Source organism: Ammospiza nelsoni, chromosome 3 (genome assembly GCF_027579445.1).
Source record: "Ammospiza nelsoni isolate bAmmNel1 chromosome 3, bAmmNel1.pri, whole genome shotgun sequence".
Taxonomy (NCBI): domain Eukaryota; kingdom Metazoa; phylum Chordata; class Aves; order Passeriformes; family Passerellidae; genus Ammospiza; species Ammospiza nelsoni.
The window spans coordinates 70,238,807-70,264,631 of NC_080635.1; the positions used below are offsets into that span (position 1 = coordinate 70,238,807).

The 25,825-nt window shown below is 44.1% G+C and overlaps 1 protein-coding gene across 1 annotated transcript in view; it reads right to left on the bottom strand.

Moving 5' to 3' along the window:
• Positions 1–386: 386 nt before the first annotated feature.
• LOC132070689 (collagen alpha-1(I) chain-like) overlaps positions 387–25,825 on the bottom strand; it is a 38,368-nt gene continuing 12,929 nt past the window's right edge. Inside the window, exon 7 of the mRNA XM_059467675.1 lies at positions 387–986. Coding sequence (XP_059323658.1) covers positions 387–986 — 600 coding nt within the window. The remainder of the gene's footprint in view (positions 987–25,825) is intronic.

Below are 25,825 nucleotides of genomic sequence, written 5' to 3' on the forward strand. Positions count from 1 at the left end.
CTATAATATCAGCAGAGAGGCAGTGACAGGCAGCGGCGGGGAGGGGAGAGGGACGCCCCTTGCCCACTGAGCTTCCCTCGCTTTCCCCCCAACTCCTGCCGCCGCGTGACGTCACCCCGCGCTGCCAAGGGGAGGGGGCAGGGAGGGGGTTAAATGCTAATGATATTAATGAACCCCCGAGCGGCTTCCACACAAAATGCAGCGGCTGCCGAGACGATTCCGCCTCCTCACTCGCCTTGTGCCCTCGCTGTCATAAAAAGCGACAACTCCCCCCCTCCCCCCCCCCCGCAAAAAAACCCAAAAAACCCAACAAAAACCCAGAAAAAAAAAAAAAAAAAAAACCAACAAAACACAACAGAAGATAAAAGGAAAGCAGAAAGAACGGATCAAGATCCCGTTTCTTTCGCATTTTCCTGTGCTGAGGTGGAGCCCGCCTGCGGTTCGCCCCTGCCCTTGCCCTTGCCCCGGACCGGGCAGCGGTTGTGCTGGCAGCCGGCGGCGTCGGCCGGGGTGTGAGCCGGGCCGGGCCGGGCCGGGCCGAGCCTCCAGCCTTCCCTCAGGGCAGCCGGACCGCCGTCGTGCCCCGGGAGGCTGCGGCTGTCCGGGGGGAGCAGGGCCGGCGGCTCCCTGAGGCTCACGGCGGGCTGTGCTCCCGCTGCCCGGCGCCGGGACTTGTTGCACGGCGGCCGTGCGAGGAGCCCGCCCGTGCCCGGTGGGGCTGCTCCGAGCCCCGGGCACCGCCGCCCTCGCTGCCCTGAGCAGCGCGGCACCGCCGAGCGTCCCAGGAGCGCTGCCAGAGCCGCGGTGCAGGGGGCGGCGAGGGGCCAGAGGTGGGACCCTTTCTCAGCTCCGGTTTCACCGAGACGCTGCCGAGCTCTCCCAGTCCTGCTGGGAACTGAGAGGTGACCGCTGCTAGAGCAGCCGAAGGATGGTGAGAGGTGCGCATCTGGGGAGGAAGGGAAGGCTGTCTCTGCTGCCGATGCAAGCTGGGCCGGAAAATGGCACCAGAGAGCGGGGACGGCAGGTGCTGTCCCTCGGTCCCTTCTTTCCCATCCCTGCCACTCGTGTGAGGTGTTGATGCACCACAACTGACTTCCCTCTTGTTGGTGGTGATCCTGGGGGAATAAGGTGTTCAGCCCAAACACACTGTCTTGGTCCTCCCGCACTTCATATTTTGTCCTTGTGTCATTCTATCTCAGGTTATGGGAATTCCTCTTGTACTGTAACTGTGTCGCAGGGCTGCATGACTCTGGGCAGTGCTGGAATCACAGCGACCTTCTGCTCTTTGCTCCCCCTACAAGACCAGTGCTTCCACGACACAGAAGGAAACCTTGAACCAGGACAAGCCTGGTCCTGCCTGACACTGAGGGACATGGTCCAGAGGGCTGGGAAGTTGCTCAGGGAGATCTCAGAAAGCAAAGACTTTCAGGGATCAGGGAATGCAGACAAATTCACTCCAAATGTGCTTCCAGGGAGGCAGGAAAGTTCACCTTCTTGAGCAATGTGAAAAGCAACAGGGAATGAGATGCTGCATTAGCGAGGTCTGAAGGCCAAAGGAAAGAGGATTAAATGGCAGCAGGGCCCAAATCTGGCCCCGGGCATCCCCTGCTCTGGAGAGGCAGATCTCTGGCCTTATAGCAGCCACAGTTGTTTGTGTTGTAAACTCAAAGCCACCTCAAAAACACTGCAAAGGCTGAGCAGACCATGTCCACAGGTTTCAGATGCACCCAAGAGAGGCTGCTCTGAATGCAGACAGGGCTTTCCCTCCCATGCACAGGCTCTGCCAAGAGAAAAAAGAGAGCTCAAACATCCCACCTCTCCACCCAAAACTCCACTAACATAACCCAGACACCCAAAGCTGGCTCTGCATGTGGGCTGAGGCTGTAGTTGCTGTAGAGCAAACCATCAGCTCTTCCCTGTTCCCTGGGCAGTGCCTGACACTGTTTTTGTAAACCTGTACCGGCTGAGGTTTGTCCTTTGTCTCTTCAGAGTGGTTTTTGTGATGGACAGAGATATCTCAGCCCAGAAAAAATGAAGGCAAGAATACTTCCAAGAGTGTAGGGAAGAGCTTTTTGCTGCTGGTTCTATCAAAGCCATTTCCAGGGCCATTTGGACAAAAAGTATTTCAGCTTCCAAAAGATGAGAAATTATAGTTAACATTTTGTACTTGGAATGATTATTGCCATTATTGCCATTTAACATTTACCATATTGTCCTGGTTTTTGATGGAGTAGTAATTTTCTTAGTAGTAGCTGGCATAGTGCTGTGTTTGGGATTTAGGGTGAGAATAATGTCAATAACACACTGATGTTTTAGTTGTTGCTGAGCAGTGCTTATACTAAGTCAAGGATTTTTCAGCTTCTCATACTGCCCTGCCAGAGAGTAGGCTGGGGCATGCAAGAAGATGGGAGGGGATGCTGCTGGGACAACTGCCCCAAACTGGCCATAGGTACATCCCATATCATACAGCATCATGCTGAACAAAAAAGCTGGGGGGAGATGGCAAGAGGACTGGCTGGGCAGCAGTCACTTGGTGGTGAGCTATTGTACATCACTTTCACTGTATATCCTTTTATCATTATGTTACTTTCCCTTCCTTTTCTGTTTCTTTAAGCTGCCTTTATCTCAGCCCACAAGTTTTACCTTTTATTTTGATTTTCTTCCTCACCCCACTGTGCTAGCAGTAAATGAGCAGCTGTATAGTGTTTAACTGTCTTTTGGGTTAAACAGATTTTGTTTAATGAGCAAGCCTACATATACAGAAGATACTAACACAGCAATGAAATTTACTGTCTCCTTCTACGGCCTTGGAAATACAAATAGTTGTCTATCCTGTGACAGGAAACAGCATGTGCTCCCTTCCAAGTGTATCTCCTCCAGGACCCTGGACTCTACTGTTACATGGTGACATTTCTTAGCACTGTGCCATGGTCTCTTGCCAGGTATATTTTCTTTTCTTGGAGTATTAGCAGCAAAATAATCCAATGTGTGACCCATCTGCAAGTACAGCACTCCTTCTGCCTTTATCTTGCTTTTCTCCTCTGGCCTTTGGATAGGGAGCCAAAAGGTCTTCAGAGAATAAAAGGAAAAAAAGGAAAAAGTGAAGAAGGTCAGGTGAGCAAAAAAATTTAAGATGCCAGAAGTGTGTGGATATAGCAGCAGAATATATGGAAGTGGAGTTTTCATCTGTTTCTCTCAACAGGAACCAGGTGGGTAAGATAAGGAAAATCTAACACACCTGTTTTCTTGGGCAGGTGATAAGGAGGGAAAGGATAGAGGTATTTTCTCCTGGGAGGAGGAGCTTCTCTTGCTTTGGGATACTTGAGAAGCTATCTCCAGTCCCCTCCTTTGGTGCATGTGCTGGGTGATATGCAGAGATGCCCCTTGGTGCCCTAGGCAGCCCTATGCGGGAGCTTAGTACAGCAGCAGCCTTGCAGCATAAACACCTTCAGGGCTTAGTTCTTTCAAGTTACTGCAGAAATCTGAGGTGCCTTCCCTTCTTTGTAGGTCACAGTCTGTGGTTTGCTGTCACCACCACAAATCCCTTCTCTGTATCTCCCTGCCTGCAGATGGATGGGCAGCATCACTGTGAAAGCTGCTGATGGGACCATGCTGCTCCTTGGCTGTCCCACCACACTACTGGTCTGTGACATGGCTTTGCTAGGTGCCCAGCTCGGGCTGCTCCCTGCATGAAAATGCACTTAACAAGCTCTTTTGTGGTATTGAGTTTTCCTTGCAAAGCCCCTGCCCCAGAGATGTGTTCCTGGGAGGGCCCTGCACTGTACACCCAGCAGTGGTGGCATTGGCCCTCCTCTTGTCCTTCCTGGGCTATCTCACTGTGCTGGTTTTGGCCAAGGTAGGTGATTTTCTTCACGGGAGCTGGCATAGACCTATGTTTTGGATTTGTGCTGGAAACAGTGTTGATAACACAGCGATCTTTTCATTACTGCCAAGCAGTGTTTGCACAAAGTCAAGGCCTTTTCAGCCTCTCCCCCATCCCACCAGAGAGGGGTGAGGTTATGTGAGGAGCTGGGAGAGGATACAAGACCCCAACACACTAAAGGGATATTCCAGAGCGTATGGCATAATATAAAGCTGGGGAGGAAGGAGAACGGGGAGGGTGTTTGGAGTGATGGCATCTGCCTTCCCAAGTATCTGTTATGTGTGATGCAGCCCTGCTTTCCTGGGGATGGCTGAACACCTGCCTGCCCATGGGAAGCAGTGAATGAATCCCTTGTTTTGCTTTGCTCACATGTATGACTTTTGCTTCACCTATTAAACTGTCTTCATCTCAGCCCATGAATTTTCTCAGTTTTACTCTTCCCATTCCCTCTCATGTTCCACTGTGTGGGAGTGGGCAAGTGGCTGCGTGGGGCTGAGATGCCAGCTGGGGCTAAGCCTCACCACACACCCAAATTAGCTGATCCTGGTGGCTGAGGATGCTGTGTGGCAGCTGCCCTGGCAGCCACCATGGGTGCCTTGGGGCCAGGTGCCTTCCAGGGCTGCAGGAGCATGCTGAGAGCCCCAGCTAACTAACAAAATCCACAACAAAATAAAAATACATCACAGTTTGGTGCTGTGAGTTTTCTGCAGGTGAATCAAGAAAAGGCTTTTTTCCCAAAATGTGAAAATCTAAGGCACAGAAAGATGATCTGGTGAAGTCTGTCCTGTGAGCACTCCCTCTCTCCTGGTGCAAGATGGATTTCCCTGTGCTCATGTGCCCTCTGTAAAGCAAAACCACCTTCTGGCTGCAGCTGGGGATGACTTTCCCTGAGCCGGTGGCACCATATGTTCCATCTCTGCATGCTGAGGTGTCCCACAGTGAATGTAGCAGTTACCTCTGGAAGGTTTGGGCTTGAACAAATCCCAGCCCATCCTCCAAGTGGGGTAATTTATCCAGCAGAGCTCTGGGGAAGACCCGTGTTCCCTACAGATGCCAGTGAAAAAGTGGTGAGTTTCTCCCTTGTGTGTGTGCGTGCTCGATTAAGTAAGATAATGACTGAGAGCAACAGTAACTGTACAGCTCAATTTCCACATGTGCATCTGGAGTGCACACCAGCATTGTGCAGAATAGCAGGGAAATTTATACCTAGGAAAGATAACTGGGGAAAGAGTATCGCTGTAAGCCATGGCACTTCTCCTCAATACTTGTATTCAGGGGTGGAACAAGCCTGAGTTCACTTGCAGCAATGAAATGCCCCATTAATCACGTATGCCTTTGAAAGGGATATGTCAGGCTTGGCTTATACGCCTACATTGGTACCTGATCCCATCTAGACAATGCCAGACAAGCGCTTGACAAAGCGGCTCTAGTTAGTAACTTGACTTATTTGTTAGTTTGCTAGTTAGATATAAATCAAAGTGTCGTAATAAGCCAATGATGTAGCAACAGCTGCAATCTAATTTAGAGAGAAAAGGCGTCATTTTAGTTTCCCTGACATGAACACAAAAGACAGTATCAATACTGAAGCTGGCAGAGACACAGCTGTATAAAAGAAGTGAAAGGTCCAAATAAGAGGGCAAATAAATATATTATAGAACTAATAAAAGAAAACTTAAAATAAGATTGGTCTTTAACAGTTTTAATTTCTCAGCAAAAGAATTCCGACTGCAAGGAATAAATACATCTTGGAGCTATGCTGTGACATTTAAAAACCATTTTATGAGTATAGCAAACAAATAGCTCTGACTACGTCTTAAGTACTTGGATCTGCATAGGAAAGACTTGCCTCTATGCAGCTATGACCCTGATTCATTGTCCTTTCAATGTAATAATTTCTGTGGTAGACTGGCCTCCCAAAGTTTGCTGTAGAAGCCTATTAACAAGCTGACCTTTGAGGCAATTGCAAAAAATACTGTTAGTGGCAGCAAAGAATGCTCTTAGGAAGGGCTGTATTTCTGGCTGCCAATGTAATGGCTCAGCTCCATTGATTTCAATTTATCTATATCTCTTGATTTTGGCTGGAGGCCAGATCTGTCGTATCTATTTTGGGAAATGAATTTAAAAACAACAACAATAAATACTTCCAGATGCAGCATTGAATCAGCATATCATATTCAGTGCTGCTTGAAACTATTGAGTCAGTTGATGCACAGAGATTTTTTAAGAAGACATGTACAGTTTAATGACTGACTAAGAAATTTATAGACAGGCTTGGTTTATCTCTTGCTTCATAAAATATAGGTCACAGAAGTATCCTTGCAGGTAGAGCAATTAGTGGCAAGTCCAAGCAGAGGAGAGCACAATATGCATCACTCTACAATTAGCTAAATGTATTATGAGGTTGTTTGGGGTTTTCTGCCTTTTGAGATTTCAGACATTGATGAGAGCAAGATGGTGAGCTTGCAAACCAGTGGCCTGAGCTTGTGTAGCAAAATCTAGCACTCTTACCTCTAAGAAAAGTGGAAAGCAGAGGTCTGCCATGTTCCTCTGTAAATTGAATGAACCCTGCAGCTATTTACGCTTGTCCTGCCTGAACAGAAAATGAAGTCCAGTGAAAACACACCGCTGAGGCAGATTCTGATCCTACAGTCTTCCCTCATAAATATGAAATAAGTTGTATTTTAACCAACTTTGTCAGGATTGCTGGGGTGCACAAGAGCTGAAAATGTGACGTGAACAATCAAAGTTTTAGGCAGCCTATCAGAGTTTTTCCAGCCTGACTGGAAGCGTCCTGTCAGTCCTCAACTAAGATTTCACCATTAAAATTCAACGCATATCCTTGAACTTGCAATATATTTTGGTGATTTTCAAACCCCGGTGCATGGAGTGCTTTCTTCAGTGTGGGGCACTCAGATGCTACCAACCCAGGGATTCTGAGCTTTAAGTGGTCTTAAAAGAGACTTCAGATATTTTTACTCATGCCCTCACATGATTTTGCCAGATACAGTTCTGCTGCAATTGTCACAAAAACATTTTATCACTATAAATATCAGAGAATTGCAGGTGCATGTGTATAGGAGATGATTTTCTGTGGTGAGGTGTGATCCACTATCTCTGTGTCCTTCTTTTTTATGAATCATGGCTCTATTAACCAAATATAAATCAGGGGAATGTGTTATGAGAATGCCAGGACAGGGCTTTACCTTGTGACTTTGTTCTTCATGCTGCAACACAGAGCACAAAGTGTTGAAGCACTGAATCAAAAACTCCGAGGATTGGCATGGATTCCAATCCACCATGGAATGGTGCTTGTGGATTGATAACAACTAGTAATGCTTAACTGTTAGTAATATCTTAACTAGTAATACCTTAACTGCTTTTCATAATTACTCTGTTCTGTGACACTGCTGACCCTGGTAAGCAAAGCTGTGTGGCAGATCACTCAGCAAAATCAGTAGAAATCCAATGTACAGATTATTGCTCAACAACTGTTTTATTCCAACTACAAGTGCAGAGATTATTCTCCATAGTAGATCATGATGTTTAGGAAACCCCAAGAGTGATCCAAATACCGTAGTTTTGCTGCAAATACACATGGTAAGTTGTTACAAACCTACTGTGTGGTTGGTCAACCAGTTTTCTTCTGTCAGGAGCATTTGTTTGATTCTTATTTCAATTTTCTATATACTGCCATTACAGTCAGTGTTGGCTGATGTTGCTAAAATCCAGACAGTCCTTTTGCTGGAATGAGGTTGCTGTGATTCAGAACCTGACAGGCCAACAGTGGAAATGAGATCTTCTTCTGTTCTTTTTACTATGCACATGGTAAGCACCCTGCAGCTAGTAGAATATTTTCTGTCTTATCTAGTAGTCTTTCTTTTATTTTATTGAAAATCATAAGCAAAAATACTACTAAAAAAGAAGAATTTTGGTCTTGGAATCCCATCAAATTGATTGATAACCAGGGCAAATCATGCTAAAGGAATAAAGGATAGGACAGCTAAGCTTCCTCAGGAATACCATTGTCCCTAGTATCGGTGTTCCTCCCATGCCAGGAAGGAGCAAATGGTAGTTTCCATGTGCATTTCCACCGCAGTTGAAGGAGTGAGGCCTCCACTGGAGAGATGCCATATGGAGAAAGCTGTGTTTGCATGTATTTGCCATTGCACTGCTTGACTTTCAGCTCATCTCAGTGCACTGTGCCATGGCAAGTTGTGTCCATCCTTACTCACCCGCCCTTATGGTCTCAAAATTCCTCTGCAAATGGGGAAGGTCTTAGCTCCTACATGTGCCTTCTGGGACTGAGGATGCTGCTGCTGCTCTGCAGCTCTTTGTTCCCTGGGGTGAGAACCTAGAACATGACTCCCACTGGTGTAGATGTATCTTGAAGTGTAGAGACCAATGTTTCAGTTTTAACTCAGACTTTTAAGTCAGTTTCAGGTTTAACTCAAAGCATTCTAAATCTCTTGGAAACCAAATAATTTGAACAAACCTAACCTAATAGTGAATAAACCCTGCTTCAGGCTGAGTTATAACTAGGTTGCAGCCACTTGTGCCTTTTTCCTTTTCCAAGAGCAGGTGTAAGCAGGCCTAGGGGAACTTGGTGGGTAAAAAGCAGGCTGGGGACATTTTTGATGTCACTTTAAACTCAGTCTTCATATCTTTAACTTTCAGGAAATGCCTTGGGAAGGCCATCAAATAAACAACAGTGGGCTGGGCTATACTCAGACAATGAGGTTCCTTGAGTAACACAGATAAACCCCATTTTAGATACAGTGAGACAAAATACTCTGAACAGAAGTGCTGGACCGCCTGTCACCCAGCAATGGAGTTTCCAGAGTTTGCTTCAAAATTTTAGGGCTATGTAGCTGCCTTGCATCCACTTCTCATGCTTTCCTTTTGGTCAGATGGTTGCAGCAGATCTACATGAGCAAACTGGATTTCTTCAGCTTGGTTTGGGCAGCCAAACTGCCAGAGTGGCAGCAGATAAGCACTAAGACTGCAGCAGAATCACTTGATCTCCCATGAATTTGGCTCCTTTCCCATGCAAAGGCCTCTGGGGAAGAGCAGGCTATGCTTTCAGGGTAGGTGATTTGATGATGGTTTCTCATATGCAAAAGGCAATTCGTGTCAGGCTGAACAACCTTTCCCAACCCTTCCTAGGGAAAAGCAGGGCTCTAGATTTCAGCTCACAGGCATGTGCTAGCCCCTCACCTCCTCATCTGCTCAGCATGTGTAACAGAAGGTGGAGTCACAGGTGAGAGTAGACATATTTTTTCCATTTTTTTCCAAAATTTTGGCTATTAGAGAGATTGAGAACTTCCCAGTTGCTGCTCTCCAGTGTGAGAGCAAGGCTGCAAGAGTCTGTCTGTACATGGATGTGGATCGGCTGGAATCCACAGTGTGGAGAGAGTTTTTTGCATGTTTTCCTGTTCTCATTTTGCAGTATGGGAGGAAGATTAGTGGGGAAGAGCATGTTCCATGTGTAAGCCAGGAATATTGGGCAGTGCCATGCTCTGAGGGTGGGAGCAAGAGCAGTCAGTGCCTATGAATAGCTGCAGTTTGCAACAGAGCAGGTTTGACTCTGTGCAGACAGATCTTGAAGTGCAAAGGGTGTACCCATGAGGAGTGCAGCAGCATCAGTGTGGGAAACACACATGTTTGTTCCCCCTTTTCCTGCCTGGAATATGAGCCCCACTGCACTGTGCATAGGAAAAGGTACACAAGCCTGTTTGCAAAAGAATTCTTGCATTGGCTTAAATGCAGTTTTTGGTGGCAAGACCATAGAGAATGAGGCCTGCTCCTCTCAGGGTTGAGCTGCTGTTGGAGTATTTGAGGCTGAGAAACCCTGGCCAGCCTAGCACATTGCTGTGTAGCAGGCATGACAATGCCATGTAAAAGAAGTTCCCTGAAGGCTTTCAGAAGTCAGAGCTGCTATGCAACAGCCTGGGAGCTTGTTAGCTCCCTTGCTACATCTGCCTTGAGATGAACAAGAGCCCCCATCAATGCCATTTCACCCTTCTGTACCTCAGGCCTGGCACCCACCCCACCTGCTCAGGACAGGCTTCCAGACAGACAGACAGACAGACAGACAAGGATGCACTTGCTCTTCCCCCTACACTTCTTTTTCTCCCCTTTTTCCTTCATGGCTTTTTGCTTTTAAAGGTTGCTGCTGACAAATCTATCTATTTGGGGCAAATTGTCAGTGAGAAACTTCCGCTCGAACTCTTTGGGACAAAACTGCCTCTTTGAAAGGGTAAATCCCGTTGCATGAAGGTCTGAACAATGGCCAAATGTGTTGCTGCTACTGCTGCCGCTGCTGCTGAGGCCGGGGCTGTGACAAAGAGCGGATTAATTGGTGCCGCGGCTGACTGGTTCGAGATGGCTCCACTCAGCCCGCGCCGCGGGGAGCCCCATTGACTGGGCCCCGAGTCCCACTTTTCACAAACTCCAAACAAAAGTCAATTTCTTTTTTATAAGGCGAGGGAAGAAAAAAAAATCAGTTCATGTTTGAGCTCGGGAAGTTGACTTGTTGGATTATAGGGCGTCATGCTCTCTCTGTCTGTCTCTCCCATGCTTTAAAGTTGCTTCTCCCACTAAGAGAAGAGTGAAGAGGGAAAATGGAAGCAAAGGGGAGAGGTGAGCATGAGAGTGGGCTCTGGGAATAGAAAACTACCAAGGACCCACCCTGAACTATGCAACTGTGCTGGGAACCAAGCAGGGCTCTTCTTTGGGAGTTTAAACTTCTTCAGCCACCTGGTGCTGTTCTGAAAGGTGTCTGGGACATTCAGTCCTTAGGCAGATAGTCCTGCCAGGGAATGACACGGACACAACATGGTCAAAGTCAGCATATCCATGTGGTACTTCAAGACCAGCAGTGTCTCCTGCCTTTTTCCATCAGGGAAGGTTTTCTCACGTGGGAGTGGGCAACACAGATAGAAGTCTTGTGTCCTTCTTGAATAGCCTTTGACTTCCTCTGACTCTAAGCAAGTCAAACAAGGAAATGTAGAATGAGGTTCCCAGGAGGTATATTGCATGCACTCAGAAAAACTACAATGTATATAGGAGCAATCAGAGAAAGGCAGAGGAAAAAAGAAAGAAGACTAGGGGATTACTCTTGTGCATACAGATGTTAATAACCATTACCAAGTTGGCACAGTTTCTGCAGCTGAGGTTATACTGGAACATTTTGGGGAGTTAATCCCTGTAATTGCTTTGATAATCTTGTGGTATTTAAGGTATCACTTAATCAATATTTAGCTTTTCTTTTAGAAAATAGTGATCACCAGTAAAAGAGAGAGGCTATTATCAGATGTAACTGCTGACCCTCTCCTCCTGGAGGTGGTATAGTATCAGATCTCCAGGTTACCTGCAATTTATTTGCATACATTCTGTCTTTGCAGGGGGATATTTCACACTGGATTCTATTTCTCCTTTTTCTGCAAAGTGGATCCTTTGATCTAACTCTCACTAATTGTTTTGACACACAGGGGAGGGAGGAGGGCATCCAACAGTTAAAGTTAATTCCCTTGATTTTTTAAACACTGTTTTCTGCAACTTATTCTTACTCTAATGGAAAACACAGTGTGATTTATCATCCACAGCTTTGCCGCAGACTATAAAGAGGAAAACAGCTTGAAGTTAGAGCAGAAGAGTACAAGAGTGCAGCATTTTTATCTGAAGTCAATGATAATTCTTGTGTGTTATATCTCTGTGCACTTTGCTCATGAACTTTTCGTGTTTTAAGGTCCATGTAAGGTGATTACAGGTTACATTCCGTTTATGTTTTAAGTAGAGCAATCTTTGTAAAAATGGGTACAGCAAGAGCCAAACAGTAGGAACATCTGTTCACATTATCCATATAGCTCTGCATGTATAGCTTAACTTGAAAAGAGCCTCTGGCTTCACTACTGAGCTGGAGGATTTAACACCACACCACACACCCCCCTCCCCCGAACCTTTGACTGTGACCTTCGCTACGCCACTGCATTTGCTTTTGCCCTCTGCACGTTCTTTGACTTTTGGCTAACCTGACACTGGAAAGACTCAACTATCTTCCCAGGCTGATCCTCTTTTTTTCTGTTTTATATATCTGTATATAGTTCTGAATTAATTCATCTCTGATTTTATCAGTGAACAGAGAAAAATTGGTATCAACAGATCTGTAGAAAGGTGAAATGATTTGTTTCATTCATTTTCCTTTTTCTTTCTCCTTACAAAACTACATCAAGGAAAATACAAAGATATGAAAGTGAAATTTCCTTTATTATACATTAAATCTGGCATAGAGGTCTATAGGAAGCAAAGAGATCCTGTGCTGGAGTTTTCCCTACTGTTGGGTATGCCCTTAAAATTTTCATGGTTTCCTAAGAGGGGCTTCATTAGTGTGCAGAAGACAATAGAAAGAATTATCGTTTTCATTGTGCCCCTATTCTGGCTGCCAGCTACCAAGCTCTTGAACGAAAGGAGGCAATTTTCAGCACAGCAGCTGAGTTGTGGGGAACTCCAAGGCAAGGAATGGTCTGATACGTCAAAGGTGTTGGAAAAATCAAAGGGAAAGGAACTGGAGAAGAGGTGGTTAGAATTGACTAGAAGGACATCATTAGTGATTTTAGAGAGAGCAATTCCTGCAGAGTGAAGTGGCTGGAAACCAGACTGCTGAGTGTCAGAGAGGTGAGTTCAAGAGAATGGGAGTAAACTGGTCATTTGAAAGGATAAGAGGGAAGGAGATGAGAAAGGCATAATGGTATGTAGAGAAGGGTTGTTTTTGCAGAGACTTCAGAGGCTTTTTTGAAAACAGACGAAGAGGGTGATCCATAGAAAGAGTCTGCTGGTGAGTCTGGAGAAAGAAAGTGCTAATGAAAGAATGAGTAGTAATGGGGGAGGCTGAAGGGACCCTAGCAGGGAGTGGGTGAAGAAAGGATTTTTTTCCAAGCATAAATGCAAAGATGCAGAGGACGAACACAAGGGTCTAGAGAAAATCACCAGACCACATGCCTGGATGAAATAAGGCAGGATAGAGGCTGGAGGAGTTAGCAGTTAGTACATGGGGAAGGGCAACGATGGAAGCTAAGAGAAGAGCTGGGGCTAACTATTGCCAGGAGTGACAAAAAGGAGGGGGAGAAAGGACAATCAGAGTAGCCAAAAAGTAATTGGACAATGCACAAGGTGTAAAAGCAGAAAGACCTATGCAGCGAGGTCTGTCACTCTCTGTTGGGCTAGCAGCTGAAACTGGAGTTCTAAATATGGGACTTAAGCTGCAAAAATCAGCAGGAGAAACTAAATCAGTGACAGCGAGGATGAAAAGGAATGGTTACCAGTATCACACTGTAAGGCAGCAGATAAAAGAACAGGAGAAAGGGACTGGCACCACAGCTGGCAGACATAATGGAGGCCTCAGTGAGGCAAGGAGAACTGGGGACACAGCAGTGCCATTATGTACAAGGGATTTTGACATATTAATCCAGTTTGAGGTGTGGCCCTAAAGGCTTCCAAAGCCCATGGTCCTGATTCAGTTGGTATATTTGGGAAGTATAAAGGATGTTCTTAAAATGAAACAATGCCATACAGGGAAGAATCTATGGATTCCCTTTTCATCCATATAAATCCCTTGGAACCCTCAGAACTTGTCAGGTATTTGGATTTGGATCTTGGACAGATGGATCTGTCTTCTGAGCCTGTCATTTTTGCTTTGTATCTAGAGAGTTTAGAGCTCAGCAATGGCTCTTGCACTAGGACTGAACAAAGTCCTTTCCTCTCACTCCACATTTTCTCTTCAGTGCCCAAGATCAGCATACAGGTGCCTATATCAACTGGGAGGCACTTAAAAACATTATTTTGTGGATAAAGCATTTACTTTTCTTTCTGTCTACTATGGGACGATGCTGAGCAGCTCAGACACCCTTCTTGTGTCTCAGACTGTAAGTCTAGTGCAGCTCATGCCCAAAGTTCTGACACTGTACAGGGGCCTGTGGAGAAATAAAAAGGAGAGTTGTGCTTTCTTCCATCTATAGAGCTGTACAGGTGGTTTTGGGCTTCTAAGAGAAGCAGACCTACTCTATTGAAGCTTTACAATGGTGATCTGTGCATGGGCACTATGCTTGCTGGTATCAGTTAGGCAACAAGGTAGAGCTGATCTTTCATACCTTTTTCAAGACTTCTGCCTCTCAGAGCCCAGGCTGCTTCTGCCAGAGTATCAAGCAGGGAACGAAATACTATATTTTTCCTGCAAATGAAACATATTTGGTATGAAAACCACCAAGAAGCAGCAAATGTGCAGCCTTGCTGTGCTTTGTGTAAGGTCACGTTTGAGAGTTGAGCTCACCCTAAAGTTGCAGAGGACAAGGTCTGTCATCTCTCTTTCTGCTAGGTCCATGGGCTTCTCACCCACAGAAAAGTTCAGAGGACAGAGAAAGCCCATTCAGACCTCCTGGGCTGGGAAGCCATCTCATCACACCCCTCAGGGCTGAGAAGGGGGCAAGGTGGAATTTCTAGTTCAGGCAATAGTACTGGAGCTGGAACATTTACAGTATCTCAGGTCCAACTCCAATCTTGCCAAGGCAGTGCATTCAATGAGCTGGGATGGAACTCACTCAAGTTTGACCTAAAAAGGACCATGTTTCTGTGGTGACAAGAAAAATTAAATGCATTTTAGGTGGCCTGGTTTACATTCTCTGTCCATAAATCCTTTTAATTGTTATTTCTAGATGATATCTGAGCATAATTTAATTTAACTGCATAATACCAGGATCTACACTTTCTGGTAAAAATAATTGATTTCCTCTGGAAAATGAACTGCAAGGAGGCATCTTTCACAAACTGTGAATAATTACTTTAATGTCAGAGTCAGGCAGGTAATTCCAGTTCTGGGTAGACACAGCCCAGTATGTTGTGTCAAGAAGATAAATAATGAGTGTCCTAGCTGCTGTGAAATATTTCCACTGATCATTCATTTAACTTGAAATAACAAGTTTTAAATTGTTATGTTCATTACTGAATGTCCTGGTTTTGGCTGTTGGAGAGTTAATTTTCTTCCTAGTAGCTGGTACAGTGCTGTGTTTTGGATTCAGTTTGAGAATAATGTCGATAACACACTGATGTTTTAGTTGTTGCTAAGTAGTGTTTACCCAAAGTCAAGGACTTTTCAGTTTCTCATGCTCTGCCAAGAGGAGATGCACTAGAAGCCAGGAGGGAGCACAGCCAGGACAGGGGACTTGAACCAGCCAAGGGGATATTCCATGTCATAGAACGTCATGCTCAGTATACAAACCAGAAGGAATTGTCTGGGAGGGGCTGGTAGTAGTTCCAGGATGGATTTGGATTCGGTTAATAGGAGTAAACAATTGTATTGTTCATCACTTGTTTTTCTTGGGTTTTATCTTTTTCTCTCTTTTCATTGTCTCCCTTTTCTTTACAATTATTATCACAGTGTTATTATTATATTTTAGTTCAATCATCAAACTGCTCTTACCTTAACCCATGGGGTTTAACTTCTTTCTGATTCTGCTTCCCAACCCCACTGGTGGGAAGTGTGTGTGTGTGAAGGCAGCTGTGCAGTTGTCAACTGAGGTTAAACTGTGACACTGAGAAAAATGTTTTACATTTTTTTCTACTGAGTATTAACTAGATTTTCTCAATTAATTAGTCATTGGATTACTTAAGATGCAAAGAGCAGTTCAATGAGTATTACAAGAAATTGAAACTATTTTTATCAGAGCCCTCTGTTGTGATTGGTACTGTATAAACAAACAGACGTGATTAATTTTACTTGACTTTAAAAATCCAAATTGCAGACTTAGTTATGTTCACCCCCTTTGTGCTGAGAAAAAAAAAAATGTACTGTGATGCACTTCTCAGATCTATTTTAGATTTTGAATTTGGATGAAATTACTTGCTTCATAAAAATAGCAATTTAATAGATGCTCTAAAAGTAACTGTCCACTTCCTGTCAGGTGAATTCTAGATAGGTCATTGAGGGTCTTACTGTTTAAGAGGGGAAAAAAGGGCAGAAAATGGAAGAATGGGAAAATCATCATCTCCTTACAGATGGGAAACAAAAGTAAAGAGGGACTGAAGGTGGGATTCTTCTGCCCTCAGACAGCCATTGCATTGCTAGCTGCAAATGTTCCAGTTTTGTACGTGGATTTTTCATAGTTGATATTGGGAAAACTCTCCTGGAGCACAGTTTATTCTTGCTGTACAAGACATCCAAAACAAGAACTTCTTGGTTAGTAGTTTTATGATGTCTTACCTTCCATTGACTCTCAAGGCATTCAGTCCCACAAGGCTCAGGTGCAGAAAACATCACATGGGTATTAAAAGTCAGGTGAGATGAATCCCCCTGAGTTCACACCTCATGGGAGGTTTGTCTTGGTGTCTGAGAATGAGCCCAGTTTTCCTGAGAATTTAACAGTGATCCCCTTCTCTGAAGACCCCTGGCTTTAGTACCAATACTCCTTCTGAGGGAGAGCCTGATGTTGGGGACCCTGGAAGTTTCCAGAAGCTATAAAGGGCACTACATAACCACTGATGTGGGGTCGCTTGTCTCTCCTCTGAATGGTCAGGAAAATCATCACCTGGCTGTGGTGTTCAATGGGGACAAGGTGGAGCCCTGGGCCTCCAGTAGTGCTCCAGCTCTCCAGAGATGAGACTTCTAGAGGGATGGAGGAAGAGTGAATTGATTATTTTCTGTATATTGATCCTATACCTGTAACTTGATTCTTTTCCCCCATCAATCAGTCACACATGATGCCAAACATCCTTCAGGACACTGCAGGCAGAAACATACAAGGCATGTCCAGCTGAGGATATTTTTGATAGGTGCCATGATTCAAATATTTTCAGAGATTTGGGTCTTGCTTATCCACAGCCAAGACATTTGTAGGGCAATCAAGGGACCCTTGGGAGTGTGATTAATATACTTTGTGCAACCTCTCTGGAGAGTAAAGAGCCGTAGATGTCAATGTACTTGCCAATTTTTCTACTAGAAAATATGTACATGGTGGCAGAATCAAATCATCAAAATAAGAATTTCAAGAACTCTGACTCTTGGTCAGGCATGTTGCATTTTGCATGACTGCAGCTTTCACACCGGATTAGTTCAAGGCCTTTTGGGTGTTTTTTAATGCTACTTCACTGACATATAACTTCTCTAAAGAGGGAGAAACTGCATCAAGGTCAAAGTTGACATATTCCACTGTGAACCAATGGCAGTGAAGGATAAGTCAGGAGAAAGCCTGATTTTCAGGCCTGTTTTAATTACTATGACATGCTTCTTTGTCAGTTAATAAAAAAATTTCTCTAAACCATACTGTTTCAGACTTTTTGCAATGTCAATTTTAGGCTCAGTTCATTCTGTCCAAGAATATGGGCTGTAGAGTCAGAAATTTGTGCAGGGATGTATGTTTATATTGGGGAACAATTATTACTCTCTTCTATTCCTCTCTGTTGTCCTCTGCTGAGTAGAAAAAACTAGGAACAATTAATTTCATGTCTCTTCTGTAAGCCAAAGAAGCACTCAAATCTTTACTTTCAAGAAGCAATTAACTTCAGGTTTATTAGTCAAGTTATGCTATGAAGTTTCAGTCTTTCATTGTACACTGTGAATTTTAATTACAATTTATTAAAATAATTTAATTGACTTCAGTCAATGGGCGTGAATGAGGGCAGAATTTCCCTGAGAAAGCTGTAGACAGAAGAAAAGGCCACCCATCCTAAATGCCTTCTGCCTGCCCTTTTTTGGGTTGCATCAGACTGTTTGAAAGAGGGCTGCATTTATCATCTTTGATGCCTCCAGCTCAATGGTCAATTCATATTAGATTCCACAAAAGGCAGTGAACCAAATTCATCTCTGATACAATTCCATTGACTTCAATCGTCTTACCACAGGGATTATTCTGGCCTAATATTATAGTGTTAGAATGTGTGTGTGTGTGTACTATTAGCCCAGGCTCTTTGCTGGAGATCATGCCGTGTAAAAGCTGGTGGCTGTTGCAGTTGCAATTTGCTCAAGAAATCCAATTCCTTTTGTTGACCCACTGAAGTTCTCATTCAAAAAAAAAAAAAAAAAAAGACAACCAAAAAACCCCTCCAAATCTCTAATCAATTTAGAACTGCAGCTGAATTTAGATGTATATTTGCTAATTTGGTGCATTATGCATGCAAATATTGGTATAAAAGGTGTTTCAATTATTTTCTAAGGCAGGGACCTATGCATTCTGCTCAGTCACAAAGAGTTTAAATGGAGTTATTTTTCCCTGCCTATAATCGTTCTCCCTTTTAAGTACCCAGGCAGAAAAAGTAAGTTTACTGCTTCTAGCACAATGGCTCTCTTCACTTTTAGGTTTGGGAGACCTGGGTGACCTACGAAAGTTAATTAGAAGGTTAACAAAGACTAAGGCAGAGTAGAATACCGCGCCTCTCCTCCAGCCAAAGATGTCATCCATTAATTAGGGAAATCGTTAAGGTGGCCTTCATTGAATCCATAGAAAATTGTCAGTTTGCCGTCGACAGTTTTGATCAGATTTTCCTCTCCCCAATAACACTGCCCTTAACCGTAGGAGCCGCGGAGGGCTCGGGATGGGCCGGGAGGGGTGCGGGGAGAGTGTGTGCACATAGGGGGAGTGTGTGTTTCAGCGACATTACAGTTAAACAGCCGCCAATTGTGACGGCTTTGATTCTCAGGCTTACATGGCATACTTATTCCATGATGTAATCTTTATTGAACCTGGAAGCTTGGGGGTGGGGGGCAGGGGGCAAGTGAAACTCGCTGCTGCTGCCGCCGCTGCCTCTCAGCCGCAGGAAGCCCTGGGAGTTAATATTGCAGTCATCATAGGCAGAGCTCGCTGCTTTTGCATGGTAATACGCTATCTGACTCCCCTCTCCTCCCCACTGGAGAGTGTCTGCTCCCAGCGACGAGAGCAAACAGCCATCTGCACAACAGACCCTCCACTTCTCCAAGAATACGTTCGCTTTAAAGTTGAAGGGCCTTTTTTGTAGATCTTGGGGTTTTTTTTTATACTCTCTTCTGCAACTACAGTACCAAATTGATGTTGCTATGGAGAATTTCAAGTGAAATGTTGGACAGTCCTGGAATTTTAACATGTATATTTTTTAACCTGCTGGGAGAACTGGCTAGCTGGAGCTTTTACTTGTCTAGTTGTGACAACTTTTCCTACACATTGAAGGAAGCTGTGTCAAGGACAGTGGCTACAGCAAGTCCAGCCTGTTGAGTGCTGAGACCAAGAAAGTGACCTAGCATTGAAGAAGTGTTTTGTTCGGACATGGGAAGCCATCACTTGCCAGGGGAGGAATGCAAAGACAAGGGCTACTGCAATCTGGGATGTTTACATTTAAACAATGCTGTCCTAGCTCTAATGTGCTGGAAACTATTGCCTGGACCCATTGGTTTGAGGGTTTCAAACATGAGGAACCAAGACCTGTTTGGATATCTGCATGTCTACATCCTATGCAGCATGTGGCACATAATGTCTCAGAAAGATTTTAAAAATAAAACAATTATATTAAATATTATTAATTATGTTAAAGAATAATGCTTTGACTGATTGGTTTTCAGGATAAATTAAGCACAATTCTGGGCCATTAAAGACCAACGTGCTATTAAAAATATCTTGCACTTATTCTTGCACTTCAAATTCTGGTAAAAATCTTCTTCGTGTTAGCATGAATTTCTCTACCAAGAAGAATTTGCATGTAAAATGCCAAGAAAAAGCAAGTTTTTATATATACAGGGCACACATCTGCCTCATTGCCTATAAATTTCTATACAGTATATTATTTATACGTATATATAATGTATGTATATTATAATTCAAGCTCTTTTATAAAATAATTTAAGTTTGTGTTTTTAGAATGCAGAAGATGTCAGCACAAGTATCAGCACAGAAACAGTAGCAAAGAAATGCTGAGTTGCTTCTGGTATGCTCCGTGTGACCCTCAGATTTTCTGCATCCTTCCTGTGCCTAGAGGGAGTGTCCTGGTTTAAGCTGGGACAGAGTTAGTTTTCTTCCTAGTTAGTTTTCTTCCTAGTATCTTGTACAATGCTGTGGTTTGGTTTCAGCCTGAGAGCAATGTTGGTATCACCCTGATGTTTTAGTTGTTGCTAAGTAGTGCTTACCCAAAATCAAGGACTGCAGTTTCTCATGCTCTGCCAGCAAGGAGCACAGAAGAAGCCAGGGGAGAGTGTAACCAGGACAGCTGACCCAAACTAGCCAAAGGGATATTCCATGCCATGTGTATAAGATGGGAGAGTAGTCTGGGAGGGGCTGATTGTGCTTTGGGAACAGGCTGGGCATTGGTCAGTGCATGGTGAGCAATTGTGTTGAGTATAATGTGCCTCTCTTGGGGTTTATCTCTCTCTTTTTGTTGTCTTTCTTTTCATTACTACTACTGTTTTAATTATTACTATTATTATTTTATTTTCAGTAAGAATAGTAAACTGTTCTTATCTCAACTGACGGCTTTTATCTTTTTTTCCTATTCTCCTCCCCACGCCACTGGGGTGAGTGTGTCTGTGAGTGAGTGGCTGCCTGGTACTGGTTGCCATCTGGAGCTAAACCATGTCATGGAGATGGAATGAGACATATTCCATGAGCAAGGCTTTCTCCATGTATTGAAGGGCTCCCAGAGACTTGTGATTTGAACTGGAGAGGCACTGTGCTCCCAGAGTTCTGTTTTGGACATTTTTCTGGTTTAGGCTAAGAGACAAACTGACTCACCCATTGTGTAACCGCTGAGATCCCCAGATAAAGTGCTGTAAGAGGGCCACACACCATTATTCTTTTATTAAGGAGCAGCAGAGGCTGTACAAGAGTTACATTGGATTTTTATGTTTTCCTACTTCCTTTTGTCTTCTAGAAGTAGTCCTGTGGCTTTGAGAGCTTTGGACTCTGACTAGAGGCAGGTTCCTAAATTTAAGGTGGCATCCCTGGGAGGCTTTGAAAGTCATTCTAGGGTAGGGCAACATAGGTCTCTGTTGCTTAGACATGTTTTCATGCCACTACATATTCCATATGGACAGGTCATGTCAGTGCTAGGCAAAGGGACAATTTCTTTACACTCCTATGCCACCAACTGATCCGAGTTTTTCTCCTGCACTTCACAAGGTGATGCACAGGAGTTTGCTCTTTAGAAATCTGCCTGAACTGTTCCCGTCCTTGGGAATATTATTCTGCAAGACAAGATTTAAATCAGCGGCAACTTTTGCTGGGCACTGGAGCCATATATTTATGTCTGGGAAACATGCAGGGCTTGAGGTGGGTCACATATAAGTGGGCATATAACATATAACTTGGGCACCCCTGCAATGAATTTTCTGGCACTATGGAACAGCATTTGTACAAAACCTCTGATAATCAGTGCATTACTAATGAAGGTGTACGAGCAGGATCAAATCACAGGTGTGAGAGAAACTTATTGTACCTACAGCCATAAGAAATATACCAACCAAGAGATTATAATGACTTAGAGATAATTTTTTTCTCAGCTGATGGTCCTGGAGTTGCAAACCAAATTTGTATACTTGGTATGGAATTTAACTGCATTTTTGTGTGATTTTTTTTCCCCCTTGGCAGCTGTGACTGGGAGCAAAGCAAACAAAAATCATTGCAAACACAATTTTACAGTGATTTCAGTTAATACAGCTTTGAGAAGGTTGGTAAAAGATGCACACTAATATTGCTTTTAAACTATATTCTATATAGTAACACTTAAAAGTGACAGAGAAGTCTCTGGCTTTGAGGATTTTTTTGCTCAAATTTCTTAAAATGGCACAGGAAGGAACCAGTTACAGGAGACAAGTCAACAGAAGGCCAGTCAAAACTGATGGAAGTTCTCTAGAGCCTGGTTCTGGCTGCTTGTGCAGTTTCACCCTCTGCCGTCTTTAAAAGCATCATGGAAGGTATTTCAGGGAATGTCTGAGTATCTAGAAAGTAGATAATTCTACTTAACTATAGTCATCTGCTCTTGTTTTTGTGTCCTGAGTGTCTTTTTCTATTCACAGTGGGCGGGGGACCACTTGTAAATCTGACTATTTCAGCCTCCCATGTCAGGATAAGACAAACTGTGCCCTGAACATGCCTACTCCCGTTCTTGGAGTATAAAAAGGATCTGGAGAATTCATCTGAGTTAGGCTCATTCTTGAAATTGAGTGCTTCATCTAAAGCAGGAGCATTTTCTTGTCAAGGAACTCCTGAATATAACACCTTGTGGGAGGCATGAAGGACCACTGCAGAGCTATGAAGTGGAAAAGGAGCTGGCTAGAGAAGAGAACACAGTTGGCTGTGCTGGGGCTATGCTGGAAGGAATTTCATTCCTGGAATATTTCAAGATTGTTTATAGTTTTAATAAATGGGTGGATGCAAAATAGAGCAGCATCAGCTATAAAGAGTAGGACAGGACTATTCAGGAACAGATTAATAAATAACTCTTTTATATATATTTATAATTCTTTATATATTTATAAATCCTTTATAAATAAAATGGAGATGGTTTGTAATTGTGCAAAATGCTTTTAAAGGTGCATCAGAAGCATCTCTGCTTGAAGCCAGAAGTTCATTACATAGAAATGCAAAAAGGGGAATAAAAATACCTCCTTCTCTAACTCACCACACTCTGACCATGAGACTCCAAAGTTATAGGGTTGCCAAGTAGGCAAATGCAATTCCAGTTTATATCAAATGAGCTGTTTCCAGTAGAGAAAGGAAAACAGGAATGCTGTGCTCTGCCATGCACTGAGACTTCCTGTGGAATTCTATGAACAAAACCTGCAGAAATGGAGGCTATCACAAGCGACTAAAATAAGGTCTAAAGACCCAAGAAAAGAGCATGAGACCTTGCAGAAGGGATTAAAGCAACATCTGAAGGCTTTGCTGAAAGGCTTAGGAGATGGCCTGAGACTGGAGGTAAAATTTTTTAGGGGCAGCAGAAGCTGGAACAAGTTCAAAATAAATGAATAAGGAACCAGTAACCAGATGGCTGAGGACCAGCAGCTTTTCCGGGGACAGAGGAGGCCAAGGAATCTTTGGCAAGCTTGGAGGTTACTAACTGAGCAGGACAGCAGTGAGGATTAAAAAAGCTAAAAATACCAACAGCACAAGGAAATCAAAAAGTTGCAAAAGTCAGAAACCTGATGTGGAATTAAGTTTGTCAGAGGACTTCTGCTGCTTAGCTTTATAACACTGTCACTACTGCAGAAACAGGAAAGAAAGAAGTCAAACTGTACTAATACATAAGAAACTGGTTAAAAAATTGCAGTGAATGATCTGAGAAGGCATGCCCAGAACCCTTGTGTCAGAGAAGATGGACAGCAATAGTGTTTCCCAGGAACCAAATAGGTCTGAAACATTACCTGCAGAAAAAAAAAAAAAAAAAAAAAAAAAAAAAGAAAAAGAAAAAGAAAAAGAAAAAGAAAAAGAAAAAGAAAAAGAAAAAGAAAAAGAAAAAGAAAAAGAAAAAGAAAAAGAAAAAGAAAAAAGCTTTGTTTCCAAACTGGAGCACACATTCCAAAGCCAGAAACCATCCCAGGAGAATGGGACTCACTGGGGTCTCAGGGAAGAGAAGGGGAGAATCTACCCAAGCTAGGAATAACCTGGGGAACCTTCCCTCCTGGCACACCTCCAGCAAAGTCTGCCAAGATGCTTTGGCAATGGACCAGTTTAGAGGGACTCAGCTGGACTTGGCCTGGCCTGCAAAGACCAGCAAAAGGAGGCCAGAGCCATTCTGAAAGGTGCTGGAATTTGTCACGGGGCTCAGCTGCAGCTGTGTGCTGAAAGGGGACACTGCTGCGGAGCAGAGAGAGAGGAGCTCAGTGCTGCAGACACCAGGAGTATGGGCAAGAGTCTGCACACAGGATGGGAATCCTCCTTGTGGCACTTCTGAGTGATTAGAAGGAAGGATAAAGTTGGTTTGTGCGAAGGGGAAAATGTTTGCTAAGCCCGGTTAACTGCTCATTTTAAGGCAGCAGGTAGAGAAATGGCACAATAACTACAGACTGGAGTGTGACCAAAACAGAGAACTGGTGGTACCCAGTGAAAGCCCTTGCCCAGCTTTGAAGGGGAAAATGGGCAGCTTATTGACCTGAAAGTACAAGGAAGCAGAAGGGTCAGAGATGGTAAAAGAAAGCTGAGGAGGATCCAAGATGCACCTTGAGATCTGGGAAACCCTGGCAGTGGATGCTGCTGTGCATCAGGGCTGGTGCCTGCATAGGCAGACTGCTTAGGAGCAGAAGTGCAGGTTTGAGGCTAATGCTGTATGATTCTCACTCGCTGCAGGCTGGCTCTGCCACAGAGCCTCCAAAGTGCTCACAAGATCATCTCCTGTCAGAGAACACCACTTGGGCAGCAACACTTGTGTAGTGGGCCAGAGAGAAGCTGGCTAAGTGTTATATGAAGGAAACTCCCCCAGGCTGCAGGCAGTGCAGATTTGGAGCCCAATAATTGTTGCAGTCCTCTGTAGAGCCAAAATTCTTGCTAACACCAACAGAGCCAGACCATATGGTGATTGTGCAGTTGTGACTTACGGGCAGCAAACAGAGAGAGTGTGAGTGCTGGGTCAGATGTCTTTTTAATGACTCTAGTTAATGAAAAAACTGTGAAGCTCTGCCTCTGGTAAGGGATCAAGGATAGCTCCCCTGAGTCTTGAAGTCACTCATTCTGCTTCATAATGAAGACTCAAGGCTCATCTTTAGAGGCAATGACCCATTAAACTGCCCCACACTGTCTGGGGAGAAGGCATTGTACAGACCACTGAAGACCTAAAGGTGCCTTCAGCAGTGACTTGGACATCATCCACAGTTCTGGTGAGGGGAGGTGGCACTGTGTGCCCTGGGACAATGTGGAATGTGCTGAAAGAGGTAACACCACTGTAGGTGCAGTCACTGCCGTGAGAGAATAAGAGAGTAACACCTTGGATATTGCAGCCTGCTTTCCATACTTAGTTTTAAGAAGAGTTGGCAAGTGGCAGTGGAAGCAAAGAGCAGGGCTGAAGGGCAGGAGACAGCATTTCTACTGCGTCAGTAAGCAGCACTTGAAAGTGCCGGCTTCTGGCTGACACCGAGGGATCTTGGAAGCAGTCACTGCAAAATGGGTCCCTCTCAGCCTGTCTGCTCTGCCGAGATGGCTCAGGGCACACTCAGAGGCTGATGGTAAGAAAGGCTGCATTTACAACCAGCCTGGGATCAGATCAAGGCTAGCACTGAACTTGAGCTTCCTGAAATGAGAGTTGCTCTGAAAAGGGGCTCCTTCTCATGGACACACAACCTGGCAAGAGAGTGTTTTCTCTAGCAAAAGGAAAAATATGGCTGTACACAGGACTGGGCAATTTCCCAGGCAGTCACAGATGTGCAGAGTTTTGTGGGGCTCTGAATTTACTATGAAGACCTTATTTGTGGGTTTGCCAATATTGCAGACTCACTTTATAAACTGGGTAAGAAAGCACCAACTGCAGTGGCATGAGAGATTTAACCACTTCAGAATTAAGGTTTCCTCTTTCTTGGCAGATCCAATTTTAAAATGCCATAGGAGGTTTGTAGCCCATCTGGACCCAGAAGCAGGTCCCTGCAGATGGGAAGCTGCTCTGAAAAAAAGAATATATAGGTTATATCAATGTGAAAATGGAGTATTTAATTTATAAAGTTAAAGATCTAATATCAAGGATAGTCTAAGTAATCAAGAACCTTAATAAAGAGGAGTTCAGAGGGGCAGGTTGCCAACAAGTGGGAGAAGTAGTAGCATATATAGTCACACCCAGTCTTTGGAATAAGTAAGGTTCTACAAACAACTTGTCCCAGCTGCCTGTTGGAAGTCAGTTTCAAATGTTTCCCTGAGCCAGATTGGGGCACTCTAGAAGAGAAGACAGCCTCTTGACTTCCATAACATGGTTGAAAGTTTTCCAGTGTGTGCCCTGAAAACTACTCTAGGATCAGAT